Source organism: Heterocephalus glaber, unplaced genomic scaffold (genome assembly GCF_053883595.1).
Source record: "Heterocephalus glaber isolate CG9 unplaced genomic scaffold, H.glaber_assembly_v1.0 deba00000122, whole genome shotgun sequence".
Classification (NCBI taxonomy): Eukaryota; Metazoa; Chordata; class Mammalia; order Rodentia; family Bathyergidae; genus Heterocephalus; species Heterocephalus glaber.
In genome coordinates this window covers 46,200,069-46,219,480 of record NW_028258138.1, presented here as the reverse complement: position 1 = coordinate 46,219,480, position 19,412 = coordinate 46,200,069, and the positions used below count along the sequence as shown (strand labels likewise).

Below are 19,412 nucleotides of genomic sequence, written 5' to 3'. Positions count from 1 at the left end.
CCACCACCACCCAATCCCTGCAGCCTAATGGGAATCTTGTATTAGCTCTATAATTATCTTAACTATCACCTTTATTTTTCATAGGAAACCATAGTCACTATCCAGCTACCACTAATTTCCTTACTTTCTTTTTCTATTTTTTATTTAAAACAGCACTCCTTCTTTATTGTTCCATATTTTATTTTATCCAAATGAATCCTATGAATACTGAATGGCCTATAATAGATATTCTAAAAATGTTTGGTATTTTAAATATCCTATGAATCTCAGAAATATTCTATAGTAGGCTGAAAAATATAAAACCCCTAAAAGATACCCACATCCTTATCCATGAGACCTGTGAAAGTTACCCTATATGGCAAAAAGGATACTTGCAACTGTGATTAAAGATCCTAAAATAGGGAGGTTATCCTGAATTATCTGGGTGGATCTGAATGCAATCATAAGAATCCTTATAATAGGAAGGCAGAGGGAAAGTTTATACACACACAGGAGCAGCAGGCAATGTGACCACAAGCCAAAGAATACTAACAGCCATGCAAAGTTGTAAGGTGAATGGATTTTCCCCCAATAACTCCTAAGAGAGCAGGGCCTTTCTGACAATCTAGCCCAGTGATACTGACTTAGATCTGGCCTCCAGAACTGTGAAAGATTAAATTTCTCTTCCATTGAACCCCAGATTTGCGGTAATTTGTTATATTGGCAATAAAAACAGATACACATTCTTTCACATTAAAGATACCTTGTACATTAGTAAGACTCTCAAAATTTAAAAAAAATTTAAATGACTGGAAATGAAGCTCAATGTGAAGGCCCTGGATTTAATGCCCAGCATCAAAAAGCAATTAATGAAAAGTATTGTTTTCAATGAAACTTTAAAATCAGGTAACATAGGACTCAACTAGAGTCAAGATTCACTAGGAATTGAAGTCAGAACAGCAGAGTCTGGCCAAGGAATCAACTGTTTTAAATTTTATTTGGAGAAGGGATGAATGGTAAGAGTACACTTGGTGGATTTTTCTTGTCTTACACATTCTAAAAAAAAAAAGATTTGGCCCTTGCCAGACTCTTGAGAGATAAGCTCTAGCTACTTGGACTATCCTACTTTGTAAGGGTCTTTGCTTACCTCCAGGGAAGTCATGGGCCAAGCCAGGTGATCTATGTTCACAATGTGGTTCATGGTGGGGGCTTGAGCCATGTGGTTTAAACTTGACATTTGGAAGGGGCTGGAGACAAATGTCAGCCACATGGTTGATCAACCACCACTACATAGTCTACTCTCAGTTGAAATTTTGGATACCAAGGCTTTCTCAGTTCACAGTATTTTATGCATGTTGTCACTGAGAGAATGAAGCACTGTCTGCATAATTCCACTAGGAAAGGACAATGGGAAACTTATCCTTGGTCTCTTGTTGATCCTATGCTTTTTTACCATTTTGAATTTTAACCTGTTCATTATAGTAAAGATAATCATGAGTACAACAGCTTTGCTGCATTCTGTGAGACTTTCTAGTGAGTTATGGAATCTTGGAGATTCCAAAATTTTAGGAGGACTCAGAATTTTTACTGGCACAACTCTTCCATCCAAGAACTGAACATGTCTAAGCCCAGAATCAAGTACTCGATTCTACACTTGGTTCTGATACTACCTAGACACCTAACTTTCTTGATACTTGAGACCGTTAAGTTTAACTGTCAATTTGATTGGCTTGGGAGCTGCTTAGGGGATTAGTAAAGCACACTGCTGAGTGTAGTATAGCTGGGTCATGGAGGTGTGACCTTGGGTACTATATATGGTCCCTGGCTGCTTCCTCTCTGGCACCGTTCCCATGCCCTGCTTCTCAGTTGCCATGAACTAAGCATCTGTGTTTCATTAAATACTTCTACCATGATGTTTCTTTCTTGGAACTAGTTGATCATAGACTGAATCCCCAAAAACCATAAGCCAAATTAAACCTCTCCTCTTTTAAGTTGTGTGTCAGGTATTGTGTCCCAGAAATAGGAAAGCTCACTAATACAGTTGTTAGTTTTTCATGTGTAATATGAAAAAATGGACTGAAAGACCTCAGAGGTCCCTTCCAGATTTCACACACTAGTAAAACACCACCATAGATAGGTTTTATTTACGTGAAGTTATCCAGATACTTTCTTGGCTTGGCAATTTGGTGTGTGACTATCGCCAATATAACTCAACCAACAGAAGTTAAAATAGTTCTACTTTTTTGATTAACTCAGGGCACCATATGTAGGAGCATCTGTTGGCTTTGTTTTGTAGACTTGCTTGGGGGCTCTTTCTGAACTTCTGATCTGCTATTATGATACCAAAGTTTCTACTTTGAGACAAGATTATATTACAACAGACTCTGCCTGAAGCCAGGAAAATCTAGAATGTAAAATATGAAAAACATAATCCTCATCAGTCCACAAACCTTTTGACTTAACAGCATCACCTGAATTATGCATTTTGCACATAGATCTATGAACATGCCCTGGGCTTTTTTCCTTACTACTAGAAAGAGAATTTCCTCAAGTAAACTTGCTTTATGAAGGAAACTTTTATCTATAAATGTATTTATCACAATCGCAAACCTTTATTGTCAGAAACTATTAAAGTTTGGGTCTTCCCAAAAAGCAGGAAATATTTAAATCTACTTAAAATCACCACAATTTGAAATGTACACCAGAAGGGACCAAGCACAAAATGTAGAGGTCAAGAGCAATAATGGAAGCTGGAATTTAGTCATTAACCTATGCCTTAAGCAAGTCACCCACCCTGCTTGGTTTGTTTCCTCATACTGTACATTTTTTGGACAGAAGACAGTAACACCTGTTTTGCATTACTCTTGAAAGGCACACAAACAGGCAAACAATAAAAAAGCTTCGATGTTGCTAATTGGGCCATATGGTTAAATGATCTTCAGTTTTCTTTTTCTCATTCCTTTTATAGTATAACAGTTTTGGCCATGTGCTTTATGGATTTCAGCAGGTTTCCTCTTGACACTCAAAACTGTTCTCTCAAACTGGAGAGCTGTAAGTCTTCCTGATGAAGTGAGTGTGCCTCTTCTGAACACACCATCACATACTTGCCAAGAAATAAGCACACTCTTAGCAAGTGTTTGAGAATCTTGATATATTTTTCCATACATCTGTGGAGTATTTTGTTTTTTTCTGTTTTGCTTTGCTTTGTTTTTACTAAGGACAATGGTGGTTGTCTCTCAAATAAGATTCGGGATGGGGGGAGCTTTGATAAGAATATATTCTGCAGTTTCCACAGTGGGTATGAAGGGACAACTCCCTAAAATGGTGTAATCTTCTACTATTATTATGTAGATGTGACTCAGACTTTCCACATTTGGATATCTCTAGAATTCATGTTCTCAGATTAGTCACAATCTCCATTAAGTGTACATGGGTTCCCCAGAAAAACTCAGCTCTAGGCACAGATCCCATAAGAGAGGGCATCTGAGCCAGCTCCCTGCAAATTGCTTTCATCCATCAGTTATTTTTTTATTAGATGTCTTAAAAGCTGACTGCAGGGCTGGGGATTTAGCTCAGTGGTTCCTCCACCTGCCTCAAAAGCGCAAGGTCCTGAGTTCGATCCCAGGTACCAAAAAAAAAAGAGCAGACTGCATTTTTTTCTTTTTTTTTGCAATTTGGCCAAAATGCTGAAAATAGCAATGGACATTTCCTCCACAGATGTTTCTCCACGATTCCATTAGAAACCTCAATTTTGGAAGAAAATTCATTATGAGCTGGACTCATTGTGGAATTTCATCCAATAGAGGTACAGAATGAAAGGGCCTCAAGACCTGAAGTCAGCACTATGACTGTGAGGCAATGATATTGTACCACTCTGAGGCCTGGCTTGGTATTGAGTAAGAACTCATTCAGACAGGGAGCAGCTATTTGGAAAGTTTTAACAAAACACGTGGGCATAATAAAAGCCCCACAATATATCAGTCATAAGGGTATAATTTTTAGAATTTTTTTCTTTTTGGAGATAGGGGTTTGATCAGTCTTTTGACAAAACTTTTTGGCACCCAAAATAGATAGATGTCAAATATGTGTCATTGGACCAGGCACTGGAGATAACTGAACTGTACAGGTTATAAACCTCATAGAACTTACAAGAGCTTGTTATTATTACAAGAATGCTATTGTCTTGTTTTAGATGCTTACAATGAGGAGGACCTAATGCTGTACTGGAAACATGGGAACAAATCCTTAAATACTGAAGAGCACATCTCCCTTTCTCAGTTCTTCATTGAGGAGTTCAGTGCATCCAGTGGATTAGCTTTCTATGGCAGCACAGGTACAGCCTTTTATGTGGACAATTCGTTGGCATTTACTCAGTCCCTACTGTTTGCAAAGTACCTGGACTTATGAATAGACCTAAATCCAAACTAGTGACCCATTTTGCTAATAACATCCCCCTCGTTTTATAGGTAGCTGCCTCCACATTTCAATACATCACTTCTTCCCTCCTCAAGAGAATGTCTCTAACTAGGTGCCTTGCTTCCCTTCTTGGCCCCTCCAATCTACTCTCAGTATAGCATACAGAGTGATCTTTTGAATCATTAGATCATAGATTTTTCCTGCTTAAAATTCTCCAGTTTTTTGCCATCACACTCATAATCAAATTCAAACTTCTTAACATAATCTGTCTCCTGCTAACTGCTCTGAATTCTCCAAGTACACTTCTCCCTCTCCATCCTTGCTCTCCTCTACTGGCCTTTCTTATCCTAAAACACATCCATCTCATTTTATCTACAGGTCTTTGCTTTGGCTTTCTCTATTTACCCTCTCCCCATAATGCTTCCCTCTACCCCATCTTTTCCTCATAATCAGCTCCCAGCTTCATTCAGAAGGTTGTCCAAATATCTCTTTAAATAAGTTTTTTCCTTGTCTAAAATTAGCCTCCCCTTTCACCATTACCCATTTTTATTTGTCTTCAAAACACTTATGACTACTTGAAATTTGAAGTATTAGAATACTTTTTTGTCTATGTTTCTCCTTAGAAAGAAGACAGGGAATCTGCCCACCTTATTGACCATTTCGTTCCTCCTCACAAGTGCCTGACACAAGATAGATGCTCAAAAATACAATAGAATAGAATAAATAAAATCAGCAAAATGAATCAGTCAATAAAAAGCATCATTTTACCAATAGAAAATCTATTCAAAATCAAATCTATATTGTATACTATTTACTGTGGTAGACATATTTTTATTTTGCAATATTTAGCTAAGGCACTTTTAAAAGTTATATCTGATCCCTGTAGACTACAGTTAGAAGTTCCTTCCACCTCATTCGCTCCACCACTCTCCATCCCCCACCATCAGTCCCATCATCATGTCAGTTACTAGTATCCGGCATCATTTATAACAGATAAAATGCCATTTATGACTCAATGAAGCATATTCAGCCCAGAAATTGTGCCACAGCAGGCCTAAGATTCAGAGCTGTCCTGACCAAATCCTTTGGCCCACTCAGTTTTGATGGTAGTGCTGCTTCTCAAAGTTTCCCCATTGTTCACAGAGCTAAGACAGAAGTTATCGAGCTTTCTAAAAGCCTGCATCTTTAAAAGTGAAATCAAAATTTACATCTCAGAGGAGCTAATTGACTTTATAGGACCTATAGCTCTTTGAAAATTAAGATCAGGAGGAAACATTCTATTTCATCCCAGTATATTGTCTACATTGTTATTTATTTTAATCATGTTTATTAATTTTGGATATATAAGTAATACACATTTACGTGTTTTGATCACTGGTATATCCTTGGCTTCTTGGAATTGCTCAAAGGCATCTTGAATAAATGGATAAATGCTAGATAATTTGAACTCAGAAAAGTTCAAAGAAAAAAGGACTTTGTTAATCCTATCTCATAAATCCTATTTTTTTCTGTTCTTCCTTTTATTATTTATATATAAATAAATATAGATATATATTTTATCAGAACTTTTGTTACTATTATTTTTTTAAATTAATTTTATTGGTACATTTTAGGTATACAATATAATGACATTCATCATTGAAAATTTGCACCTTTACATAATCTCTCTTGGTTCTTATTTTTTTCCCCATTCCCCTGCCCTCCCTTCAACCCCTCCATCCCTTCCTATTTCCAAAGACTTTGTTTCCATTTTTTCATTTTCTCATATTAATTCCATTCCCTTCTTTCCTTTCCCCCACTCCTATTTCTCCTCCTTTGCCTCTTTTCTTCTTATTTCACATCATCTATTATACCTTTTAGTCCTTATTTACACTTTCAGTTTCTCACACTAGAGAAACTATTTGGTATTTACACGTGTATCCTATTTATTTCATTTAAGAGTATCGCTTCAATATGTATCCATTTATCTATAAATGTCTCTAGTTTCTCATTTTTATGGCTGAGTAGTACTCCGTTTTTTAAAAAAACACACACTTTCTTTATCCAGTCGTCAGTTGATGGGCAATTGGGCTGCTTCTAAGTTTTAGCTATTACAAATTGTGCTGCTATGAACAGGGGTGCACATATATCACTGTGGTATGATTCTTTTAATTCTTTGGGGAAGATCCCCAGCAGGGGAATAGCTGGGTCAAATGGGACTTCCAGTGCTAGTTCTTTGAGGTATCTCCATACTGATTTCCACAGTGGTTGCACCAGTCTACACTCCCACCAGCAGTGGAGCAGGGTTCCTCTTTCCCCACAGCCCCACCAGCATTGGTTATTGCTTGATTTCATGATAGCAGCCATTCTTTCTGGGGTGAGGTGGAATCACAGCACTGTTTTCATTTGCATCTCTTGAATGACCAGTGATGTTGAACATTTTTTCATATGTTTATTTGCTATTTCTATTTCTTTATCTGAGAAATGTCTGTTCATTTCAGATGCCCATTTTTTGATTGGCTCTTTAAATTTGGGAGGTCTGATTTTTTTAAGTTCTTTATAGATTCGAGATAGTAGACCTTTGAGAACAGCAGGTGAAAATTTTTTCCCACATTGTGGGTTGTCTCTTCACACTGTGGGTGGTTTCTTTTGCTATGCCAAAGCTTTTTTATAAGAAGAGATCCCACTTGTTGATTGTTTGTGCTAGTTCACGGGCAACTGAGGTTTTGTTCATAAAATCTTTTCCTATACCAATGTCTTCAAGAGTTCTACCTAGCCTCTGTTCCAGCTGATTCAGTGTTTCTGTTTTAATATTTAGATCTTTAATCCATTTCAATTTTACTTTAGTGCATGGTGAGAGATATAGTTCTAGTTTTAATCTTTGGCAAGTTGAAACCCCATTTTTCCAGCACCATTTATTAAAGAGGCTATCTTTCCTCCAGTGAGGGTGTTTGGCTCCTTTCTCAAAGATGAGGTGGCTGGGTGTGTCTGAGGTTTTCTGCATCTTCTAATCTGTTCCACTGCTCCTCGGGTCTGTTTCTTTGCCAGTACCATGCTGTTTTTATCACAGTAGCTCTGTAGTAGAGTTGCAAGTTGGGAGTTGTGATACCCCCTGCCATGTCTCTGTTGCCTAGAATTGCTTTTGCTATTCTAGGTCTCTTCTTGTTACAAATGAATTTTTGGATTGTTTTCTCAAGGTCTGTGAAGTATGCTGCTGGAATCTCAATTGGAATTGCATTGAATCTATATAGCAGTTTTGGAAGTATGGCCATTTTCACTATGTTAATTCTTCCTATCCAAGAGCAAGAGATGTGTTTCCATTTTCTGATATAGTCTTCAATCTGTCTTTTCAGAGTGCTATAGTTTTCAGAGAAGAGGTCTTTGACTTCTTTTGTTCAGTTGATTCCTAAGTATTTCAGTTTTTTGGCTGCTATTGTGAAAGGAATTGTTTGCCCTATTTCTTTCTCATTGAGTCTGTTGTTTGTGTACAGGAAAGCTGTTGATTTTTGTGTGTTAATCTTGTATCCAGCTACTTTACTGATTTTGGTTATTAAGTCTAGAAGACTTTTGGTGAAGTTCTTGGGGTCTTCTACATAGAGTATCATGTCATCTGCAAATAATGACAATTTGACTTCTTCATTTCTTATCTTTATTCCTTTTATTTTTTTCTCTTGCCTAATTTCTGTGGCAAATGTTTCCAAAATTATAGTGAACAAGAGTGGTAATAGTGGACATCCTTGTTTTGTTCCTGATTGTCGTGTGAAGGATTTCAGTTTTTGACCATTTACTCTGATATTGGCTGTTGGTTTTTCATAGATGGCTTTTATCAGATTGAGGTAGAGAGAGTCTATTCCAATTTTGTGTAGGGTTTTTATCATAAATGCGTATTGGATTTTATCAAATGCTTTTTCTGCATCTATTGAGATGATCATATGGTTTTTGTCCTTGGCTCTAATGATATAGTGTATTATATTTACTGATTTACATATGTTGAACCATCCCTGCATCCCTACAATGAATCCCTCTCGGTCAAGGTGTATGATCTTCTTGATGATCTTCTGCATTCTATTTGCCAGTATCTTATTAAGGGTTTTTATATCTATGTTCATTAGTGAGATTAGTGGTTGGGTCTTTCTCTGCTTTGGGGATCAAGGTGATGCTTGCTTCCAGGAATGAATTCAGGAGTATTGCTTCCCTCTCAATTTCATTGAAGAGCTTAAACAGTAGTGGCAGTAGTTCCTCTCTAAATATCTTATAGAATTCAGCAGTGAAGCCATCAGGACCCAGGCCCTTCTTAGTTGGTAAGTTTTTAATTATGTTTTCAATTTCATTGATTGATATTGAGTTGTTTAGAATTTTTAGTTCTTCTTCATTCAACATTGGTAATTCACACGGAATTAGGAATCTGTCCATTTCTTCTGTGTTTTCCATCTTGTTGACACATAGGTTCTTGAAGTAGGTATTGATGATCCTCTGGATTTCTCCTGGGTCCATTGTAATTTCATTCTTTTCATTCCTAACTGCATGGATTTGGGCCTTTTCTTTCCTCCTTTGATGAGGTTGGCTAAGGGTTTGTTAATTTTGTTTATTCTTTTGAAGAACCAACTCTTGGCTTCATTGATTTTTTGTATTGTTTTCTTAGTCTCCATTGCATTGATTTCTGCTCTGATCTTCATAATTTCCTCCCTTGTATGAGCTTTGGGGTTGTCCTGCTCTTCTCTTTCTTGAATCTTGAGGTTCAGCATCAGGTTGTTTAATTTGGCTTGCTCTGTTTTCCTAATATGAGTATTCACTGCTGTGAATTTTCCTTGTAAGACTGCTTTCATTGTGTCCCATAGATTTCAATATGTTGTATTGTCATGGTCATTTAATTGTAGGAACTATCTGATTTCTTCTTTAATTTCTTCTGTGACCCATTGCTTATTCAGAAGCATGTTGATCAGTTTCCTCATGTTTATGAAATTTTTCCAGTTTCTTTTGCTATTGATCTCCAATTTCATCACACTGTGGTCTGATCATATACAGGGGATAACTTCAATTCCTTTGCACTTACTTAAACATGTTCTATGAGCAAGTATGTGGTCTATTTTGGAGAACGACCTGTATGCACCTGAAAAGAATATGTATTCTGATTTTGTGAGGTGGAATACTCTGTAAACATCTGTTAAGTTCATTTGTTCAAGAGTTTGATTGAGTTCTAGTATTTCATTGCTTATTTTTTGTCTAGTTGATCTATTTGTGAGATTAGGGTATTGAGGTTCGCCACTACTATTGTGTTAGTGCTTATTTGATTTTTCAGGTCCATTAATATTTGTTTTATATAGTTGGGCACACTAGTGTTTGGTGCATATATATTTATGTTTGTCATCTCTTTCTCTTGGATTGTTCCCTTTACAAGGACGTAATGGCATTCTTTGTGTCTCTTAATCAGTGTTGCTTTGAAATCCACTTGATCTGTGAAGAGGATAGCTACTCCTGCCTTTTTTGGGGTTCCTATCTCATGGAGTATTGTGTTCCACCCTTTAACTTTCAGTTTATGAATTTGTTTTTGAATTAAATGTGTTTCTTGTATGCAGCATATTGTTGGATCTTGCTTCTTGACCAATTCTGCCAGCCTATTTCTTTTGGTTAGTGAATTGAGACCATTAACATTAATGGTCATAACTGAAACATACTGACATCATTTTCATGGCCTTTTCTTTTTGTTGGATTCTCCCTCTTTGTGTTTAATTTCTTGGTGTGCCCAATGGATTCATTCTACTGGGATTCCTGGGGTTGTGATCCTTGTTGTCTTTTCCTAGTATATTGTCTAAAATTTTTTGGAGCACTGGTTTGGTATGCGTGAAGTTCATAAGGTGCTCTTTGTCATAAAAGTATCTTATTTCCCCATCAATTTTTTTTTTTTGTACTGGGGATTGAACTTGGGACCTTGCACTTGTGAGGCAGGCACTGGAACCACTGAGCTAAATCCCCGGCCCTCCATCAATTTTGAAAGATAATTTTGCAGGGTACATCAGTCTGGGTTGGAGGCCGTTTTCCTTTAGGGCTTGAAATATGTCACTCCAAGCTCTTCTTACCTTGAGAGTTTGCACTGAGAAGTCTGCTGTGATTCTGATGGTCTTTCCTTTGTATGTGATTTGTTTCTTTTCTCTAAGTGCTTGTAGAATTTTATTCTTTCGTTGGGTTTCTGGAATCTTAACTATTATATGCTTATGTGTAGATTTTTTTTTATCATGGTCAGTTGGAGTCCTGTATGCCTCTCTTATCTGCATGTAAAGTTCTTTTCCCCTGCTTGGGAAGTTTTCTGCCATCACTTCTGTGAACAATTTTTTTTTATGTGGTCTGCACTCTCTCCTGCTTCTTCATTGACTCTGATCAGTCTTATGTTATTCTTTGCATTGTCTAGCAGCTGCTGGATTGATTTCTCATGGTCCCTGTCAGGTAAAAGGGCCGAAGACCAAGACCAGACCAGGCCACAACAAGCCTTTATTAGGGGAATAGATCTGCCGGGCTGTCTCTGAACAAAGGAGAGACAAAAGCAATATGGCTGGGGCAGGGAGAGTCTTTTATAGAGACTGGGGTGGGGCTTGTAGGGGCTGAGGTGGGGTTGAGTGAGGTAGTGGCTAGGGGATGGAGGAGCCGGTGATGTCACTAGGTGGTAGGAGGTGAGCGAGTATTAGGTTACTCTCTAGGTGGGACCAGGGGCATGCTGGGAAGAAGGGTTTGTTCTTTGGTGGGAGCAACCATCTTGGCATGATGTCACACAGGGGAGGGGGCAAGGCACCATAGGAAGAGGACAGCTACTATACATAATAGCTGCTGAGGTGGTGGGAGACCTATCATTCCCTTACTATTTTTAAGAAATTTTTCTTTTCCTGGTCACTAATTACAATCTTATCTTCTATATCTGAAATTCTGTCTTCACTTTGGCTCATTCTGCTGTGTAAACCTTCAATGGAGTTTTTAATCTCCTGGAAATCTGCTTGCATCTGTTCATGGATTCCATTTGTTTCCTATGTTGGGATTCCATTATGTTCCTCAGCTCCTCTATTTTTTTTATCTGTGTCCTCTCTAAACTTATTAATCATGTCTTGAACTATGGGCACAATCTTTGCTGTTATGTGAGAAATTATTTCTGATTTCCTTTTTTCTAGATCTTTCATTGCCAGTTCAGGGAGTCCAAGTGGTTGAGTATCAGATTGTTCCATCTCGTTTTCCTTTGAGGTTGTTTTAGGTGATCTGGAAGTGTGGTTATGAAACTTGTTCATGTGTCTTCTCATTTCAACAGGGGGTTGGGGGGGTGAGGAGAGATGTGTGTTGCTGGCACCTGCTTTGCTCACCTCCTTGGTGCTGGGGGAGGTGGTACAGTGGACCAGAAGGTTTACCTCCTCTGCACTGGGCTCAGCTCTGCACTGGGCTCAGCTCTGCACCTCAGCGCTGGAGGCAGTGGTACGGCAGGGATTTTTTTTTTTTTTTTTTGTACCGGGGATCGAACTCTGGTCCTTGCACTTGCAAGGCAGGCAGCAGAACCACTGAGCTAAATCCCCGGCCCATGGGGATTTCTAATATTATTAATCCTACATTAAATTAAATCAATACCTAAATAAAGGAACACATACAATGAACCATGATTTATAATTTTTATATTACTATTTCTATAATAAAATAACTGACACATAATAAATTATGAATAGACCTTTGCAATGTTTAATAGTTATATAAAATGATGTAAATGAAGCAGAGAAATCCAGGAGTATTAGTTCCTTCACAGAATGTATAAACATGTAATATAGTAATCAGATTTCTTTAGATTTTGAAGCACAAGTACCCCTGAAAATATACCCATCTATTTTCTTTAAAAGAAGAGGTGAAATATGTCTTCCAAATTCTAACTTCATTCTCAAATCATCCTATCAGTGCCAAGGTCAACTTCCTAAACCCTACTGGATTCTTGTCAACTTCCTAAAGCCTACTGGGAAGGCTCAACAATAACTGATTTTTTTATCTTCTTCTTGTCATATTTTAGAATCTGTAAAAAGTCACACCAAATACTTATATTGAAAATCTTATTGCACACAAGATGCTTTTAAAGATTTTCAAATGAATTGCAAATCTTTAACATTCAAGTGTAGTTACATTTTTAAGAAATAAAAATTGGTTCCCAAATAAAACAGAAAAGAATAAAATTAGGGTAAATGTACAGGTTTATGTAGCATGAGATGGAGAGTTATTCACAACAATTTTTGTTTAAAAAGCAACTTACAGAAGAATATATAACACAATATTATATTTGTTATTGAAGAAAATGTTTATACATATAGGTGTATATTTGTATAGGGGTGTGCGTGCATTTATGTGTGTGTGTGTGCATGTGTCTTTTAAAAATCTAGAAATATTAACAAAAACTACCTCTGAGAAGTGGGTATGTATAGACTGGGGAGATTTCCAATTTTACTTCACATTTTGTAGTTTTAAATTTGTTAAAATGTATATATATATTTTTTTTTTGTACTGGGGATTGAACTTGGGTCCTTGTGCTTGAGCAGCAGGTGGTGAAACCACTGAGCTAAATCCCCAACCAAAATGTATATATTTTTAATGAGAAGGATTACAATGGGCCCTAAGAGTAGAAAAAATGCAAGAGTCAAGCATTTTGGAAGTTATATTCAAATATCAAACAAATGATCATATCAAGGTTTATTAACCATTCTCTAGGTTCTAGAAAGATCAGTTTAGAAACTTACTTCACAGGTGTGTGGTAACTCTGCCTCACATTATTCATGAATGGTCTTCTGAGAGTCAAATTCAACTGTCTTTCTCAGATTAGTATCCTGTTTAAATATATTTGCTGAATCAAAAACTATTTATTATATTTCTTCTTCATTTCTATTATTACAACTACGAACCATAATCAGCATTCTCAAATCATCTATACAGAAAATCTATGTATCTGGCTCTAGTTTTTTTTGTTATTGTTTTGGGGTTTTTCTGGGGGTTTTTTTGGTTTTTTGGTTTTTGGTACCAGAGATCAAACTCAGGACCTTATATCTGCCTCTAGTTTTAAGAGCAAAAACTATAATTAGTTTCCATTTCATAGCTGAATTTTTATTCTTGGCATTGCCTTCAGTAATATCATTGCCAAAACCTAGTGGTAGCTAGTAATACCAACAAGTAGAGGGGGATTTCTGCCACTCATCCTTCTTAATGCTTCTCAAACTCACACACTATAGATCTACAAAAGAAAGAGAAATTACTCCTGCCTCTAGGGACAGATTGAATAATTACTCATTATCATAGTATAACCTATTAGCTGAAGATGTAAGTCCTGGGAAGAGACTGCCAGAGTTCAAACCCTGTCCTCTCACTTATTAACAGCAGACCTTAGACAAGTTAATCAATCTCTCTAACCCTCAATCATCTCATCTTTAAATGGGTTTCATAACACTCTCTACCTCATAGGGTTGTGAGGATACATGAGTTAATACAATTAAACAAGTTATAATACTGTTATTACTTCATATAATTAAACAACTTATACTTAAAATGTTCAACAAATATTAATGATATTTGTTGTCATAAAAGTTAATATTCATCATTATCACCATGTTCACCAATATTGTCATCTTGATCCTTTTAATACAGTCTAGGGCCATTGTATGAAAAGATCATTGAAGGTGACAGTTTATAGGTTTAAAAATCTTGAATCCTGTCTTGGAATTGACTCTCCAGTTACTGCCCCCTTCTCCATTTTCCTGGATGCCATTCCTCCAGCCATTTTCTCTCTTTCTTTATTTTTATTTTTTAATATTCATAATCTTTTTTCTTCATTTGTTTGTTTTGTTTTTGAGTGAGACAACATCTCACTATGCACCTCAGGCTGGCCTTGAACTCTCTGCAATCCTCCTGCCTCAGCTTTCCACATCCTGGGATTACAGATGTAGGCCACCACTCCTATCTCTCTCTTTCTTCAATTCCCCTTCTTTCTACTCTGTGGCAGCCTGATGGAGAGAGATGGGCTCCACATACACCCAAAAATTGGTTCAGATATCAAAACTGATGATCTCGTACATATAATAAAAGACTATGAAGAGATGTATTACTTATAGAATGGGCTTTCTTGAGAGAACAGTATAGCTTCCCAATCAGGTCTGAAATGGCTGAAGAGAACAAGAAGGCATGGCTGGTTTGGGGTTTTGTGATGGTTTGGGGGTAGATCTAAGGTGGGTCCCTTTTGTGGAGCAGGCAGGACTTGCATGGTTTGAATTTCTTACAAGTGACAAAAGAGGGCACATTCAGGCGGTTTGTTTATTTTTTCATTGATTTTTTTTTTTTTGGCTTGCCCAGATATGGGGCAAAAGGGGCAACAGAAGTGGAACTTGAGAGCTTTCAGCAGCCAAAAACATCAAACATGGAGATAAAACTCTTTCTAACATTTCCCATGTTCCAAGATAGCATTACCTTCCCTGGTCGGCAAAGGGACTCAGGTGTGCTACTTCAACTACAGTACCAACACAGTCTTCCCTTCCCGGAAGAACCAAAAGACAGCAGCATTTCTCCTTCCTGACTACCCCTCCTCACCTCAAAATAAACAGATCATCTTTCCCTGAAAAATTATGAGTAAAGAAAAGATACAGGACTATAAGTGTAGCTCATTGGTAGAACACCTGCCTAGTATGTGTGAGGTCCTGGGTTTGATCCCCAGCACTGTAAGGAAAGAGAGAGAAAGAAAGAGAGGGAGAGAGGAAGAGAGGGAGAGAAAGAGGAGGAAGGAGGGAGGGAAAGAGCAAGGGGAAGAGAGAGATGAGGAAGAAGCAGATACATAATTCAACAAACTGAATAGAAAATATTTTTAAAAGATGGAATATTTTTGTTGTCTTATTTCCTAAATAATATGGCATAACAATTATATATCATTTACATTGTATTAAGTATTATAAATAATATGGAGAGGATTTCACATGAATACGTACAAAGGTTATGTGCAAATATACCATTTCATACTAGAAACCTCAGCTTCCATAGATTTTGAAGTCTTAGAGCATCCTGGGACAAATCCTATACAGATACAAAGGGATGGCTTAAATTAAATAGTGTCTTTATGAGTTACTTTTTACAGGTATTCTTTGTTTCTTTTAACCACATAATAATTATGTGAAGCTATAAGGACAGACATGCTGTTATTATATGCTACAACCATAATCAGAACTTTTAATTGCACACAGTAATAAAGTGAGTGACAAATAGAATACAATGAATAGCTTACAAATAATATATATTTTAACTTTAAAGTATGTATCTGCTGTATTCTTGAAACAAATATATCTTGAAGCATATTATCAACTGAGAGGGAGGGAATACTTTAGTTTTCAAAATAAGAAAAGGCTATATCATTTGGTGGAAACTAGAAGTAGAGCCTGACAATTCAATGTGAGTTGGTGTATATCTTAGTCCAAATGCCTAAATAATTACCTCACCCATACAATAGTTTGCTTTCTTGGGTTTCCTAAGAAATTACTTGTAAAACCACCAGAGGAGTTCTATAAACTTGTAATACCTATGACTTTGTTTTATAATTTTTAGTGTATAATCTCTGCATTTTAAATAATTTCATTTGAAAAGAAAGTGCACTTGTAGAAAAACTAATCTTAGAATTTAAATGTGTGCTTTTATTTCTATTCACTTTATTATTCATTGCCTAGTTGTAACAAAGATTTAATAATCTTGGCACTTTAATTATCATGAAATAAAGCAAGGTAATATCAATTAAAAAGGTGTGCATAAGATATGAGACTCCTCCTCTTTCAATCCCTAGGTGTCTAGATCACAGGTTAAAATCCAGTAACTTCGTAGTGCCTTCTAAGAACCTTTTCTTTTAGAAAAAAATGCCCTCCCATTTTTAACCTCTAATAAATGGCTTATTGGATATTATATGCAGTCATCGGTCATGTATTGAAGACTTTCCTTCTTGCAGAAACAGTGCAACAACAATATATCTTGAAAAAAGTCTTTAAAGACCACCCACACAATATAATTACCATTCATCTCTGAAACACAGGAAGTCAAGGAGATCTTTGAGTTAGATAATTAAGCAGGTTGTAGTTCAGGTTGTTGAACTAACAGTGGTAGAGTACTGGACTCAGGTCCCACCTAAGACCTAATAAACAGAGTTGAATGTGTCAAGTTCCACGTCCCCTAAGAGTTCAGTGGCTAAGTGGGTTGCGCTAAGAGTGGGGTTTCCAAGAAGAAGCCTGTCCTAATGAGAACTTTGGCTCTTTCTCATAGGTTGGTACTATAGGCTTTTTATCAACTTTAAGCTACAAAGGCATATCTTCTTCTTCGTGCTGCAAACCTGCTTCCCAGCTATGTTGATGGTGATGCTTTTGTGGGTTTCATTCTGAATTGGCCAAAGAGCTGTTCCTGCCAAAGTGTTCCTGGATAAATAAATCTTTCACACCTTGTAAAATGCTTGGGAGGAAGGCTAGGGCAAGTAAATAAAAATGAGGGAAACAGGGAGAAAAAGAGAGTGTTGGTTTAGTAGATACTTAGAGATATACTTTAAAGTTGAAGTATTTATCTTGTCAGCTTCAAGTGCACATTGTAAGTGTGCTCTTTCCTTGTGAAGCAAGGTTTTAGGGATGAAGCCTACACTGACCTATCTGCAGCTGGATGATAGTAAAGAAAGAGGGTAGAACTATGAAATATAAATGGCACGGCTATAAAAAGCTGTCCCTTTTCCTTTTCGAGGAACACCCTCTCCCTTGCCCAAGTCCTTTTAGCTTTGCATGACAAACCTTTACATTATAGAAGGAAGAACTTTTAAACTAATTCACAAAGCACTGTTGGTGTCTTAATAAATTCAGGGGGAGGGATGAATGCTTGAATTTGGGAACATGAATGTTGATTGGAAATTAGGGCATAACTTAAAGGCCAAAATCAAAATCAGCCACAGTGGAATTTTAGGTACTGCAGTATTTCAGTCAGCCAATTTCAGGTGGAGAGACAGTGCCAGCCACATTAAGTCACCACACAGACACAATTATCTATTCCATCTAGTATGTTATATGCCAGTGTCACACACAAACTGATTTATGGGAACTATTTCAGACCCACTTAGCAGTTATTGAGTCCTTACAAAGTGGAAGGTGCCAAGCTAAGCACTTATATGACATGCTACTTAATGAGAACCCAAGGGTAAATCCTGCTTGCCTTCTTGGCTGGTTCAGGGCAGAGCTGCCTCATTTCATCTAATTTTCATCTTTTACCTGTACTAATCTATCTCAAGAGAAGATTGTGAGAAGTGCTTCACAATCATTGTAATTATCAGACAATTCATTCCAGAAAGGGTGGTTTTGAAGTTAATATTCACAAATTATATGCATACTTCAAAAGATAAGTTGAAAGACATAAATTATTAATATCAATAATTCATTCACCTCTTTCCCTTCTTAAGAGCTTCAATCTGCAAAGCAATTGAGGCCTGAATGTCTTCAAGGAAAAAATACCATCTGAATGAGTAATTAAATTATTTTGACTGTGTCTTTACACCAGAGCTTCTTGTCCTGACTTCCGCACTACAATGGAGCAGCAGAGACCCATAGAGGAGTCTGAGGGCACAATTTCTAGCCCTGGAGCCAAGATGAGAAAGGCGGTCGGTTTCTAAAGGTTCCTGAATATGACTTTCAATCAGACTCCTCAAGTTGACAGCACTACTCTTACTGTCAGAGTGACAGCTATAAGACCTAGTTCCACAGCAGGCAGAAGAGAATGGAGACCACAGGAAGACTACATTTAAGTCATTCCCAAAATTCTGTGTTCTTGCATCCACATTTCATCCCTGGGAGATAGGAAATTCCTGTACACATTTATGTAAAATAATATACAGTTCAAAAGATCCCTCTCCCTTTTTGTTAAATCAAGAGAACAGAAGTACTCCTAGCACCCTGATCAAAATTTTCAAAGATTGTTTGCACTCTGCTTTATTCACCCTTCCAAATAGGATGCCACTCAATTCCTGGAAGAGAAGTGAAATATTCTGATCAAATCATGGCATTTAACATTTCCATCTCATTATCGTTACTTTGTGTTTGGAGCCTTCAAGTTCCGCTCATGCAGTCACTCATAAAAAATGCAACAGACTATTGTGAACTATGGCACCCATTCTCCTGTAGAATATAAGAACTTATTACTTCTGTGTTTGAGTACCCATTGTCCATTCCTCCCTAACCTATCTCCCCTCTAACCTGCCCAGCCTCTAGTAAACATTACTGTAATTCTGATTGACTTATTTTAATATGCTCATAGAAGAGAAAAGGAAATATGCAGAATTTGTCTTTCTGTGCCTGACATTTCACTTCACATAATCGTTTCTAATTTCACCCGTTTTTCTGCAAATAACATGATTTCATTTTTCTTTATGGCTGAATAATATTCCATCATATATATATATATGTGTGTATGTATGTATGTATTTATTTATACCACATTTTCCTTCCGTAGAGATTGTACCAATGTATGTTCCATGTTCCACCAGAAATATATGAAAATTCATATTCTTGCCAGAATTTGCATTTTGTCTTGTTTATGGTGGCCATTCTACCTGGGACGAGGTGATATCTCATTGTGGTTTTGATTTATATTTCCCTGAAGACTAATTAAGTTGAGCATTTTTTATTCATAAATTTGTTGGCCATTCAAATTTTTTCTTTTCAGAGATATCTATTTGTATCATTTGCTTGGTTTTAAATCAGATAATTTGGGAGGTTTACTAGTTTAGTTTTTAAGTTTTTCATGTATTATGAATATTGATCCTTTGTCAGATGAATAGTTTGCAAAACATGTTTTACCATTCTGTAGGTTGTCTATTTTCTTTGCTGATTGTTTTCTTTGACATACAGAAGCTTCGTAGTTTGATATCATTGCTTTTATCTATTTTATTTCCTGTGCTTTTAGGGGAGATATCCAAAAAATCATTCCCTATATCGATGTCTTGAACTGTTCCCCTGTATTTTCTTCCAATAGTTTCATAGTTTCAGGTCTTA

At 36.8% G+C, this 19,412-nt stretch overlaps 1 protein-coding gene across 1 annotated transcript in view; it reads left to right on the top strand.

Annotated features, from left to right (window-relative positions):
* The window catches only part of Gabrr3 (gamma-aminobutyric acid type A receptor subunit rho3), a 60,582-nt gene that overhangs the window by 28,051 nt on the left and 13,119 nt on the right, over positions 1 to 19,412 (top strand). Inside the window, 3 exon segments of the mRNA XM_087210202.1 lie at positions 2,948 to 3,030; positions 4,172 to 4,312; positions 16,657 to 16,799. Of these exon segments, the coding sequence (XP_087066328.1) occupies positions 2,948 to 3,030; positions 4,172 to 4,312; positions 16,657 to 16,799 (367 nt within the window).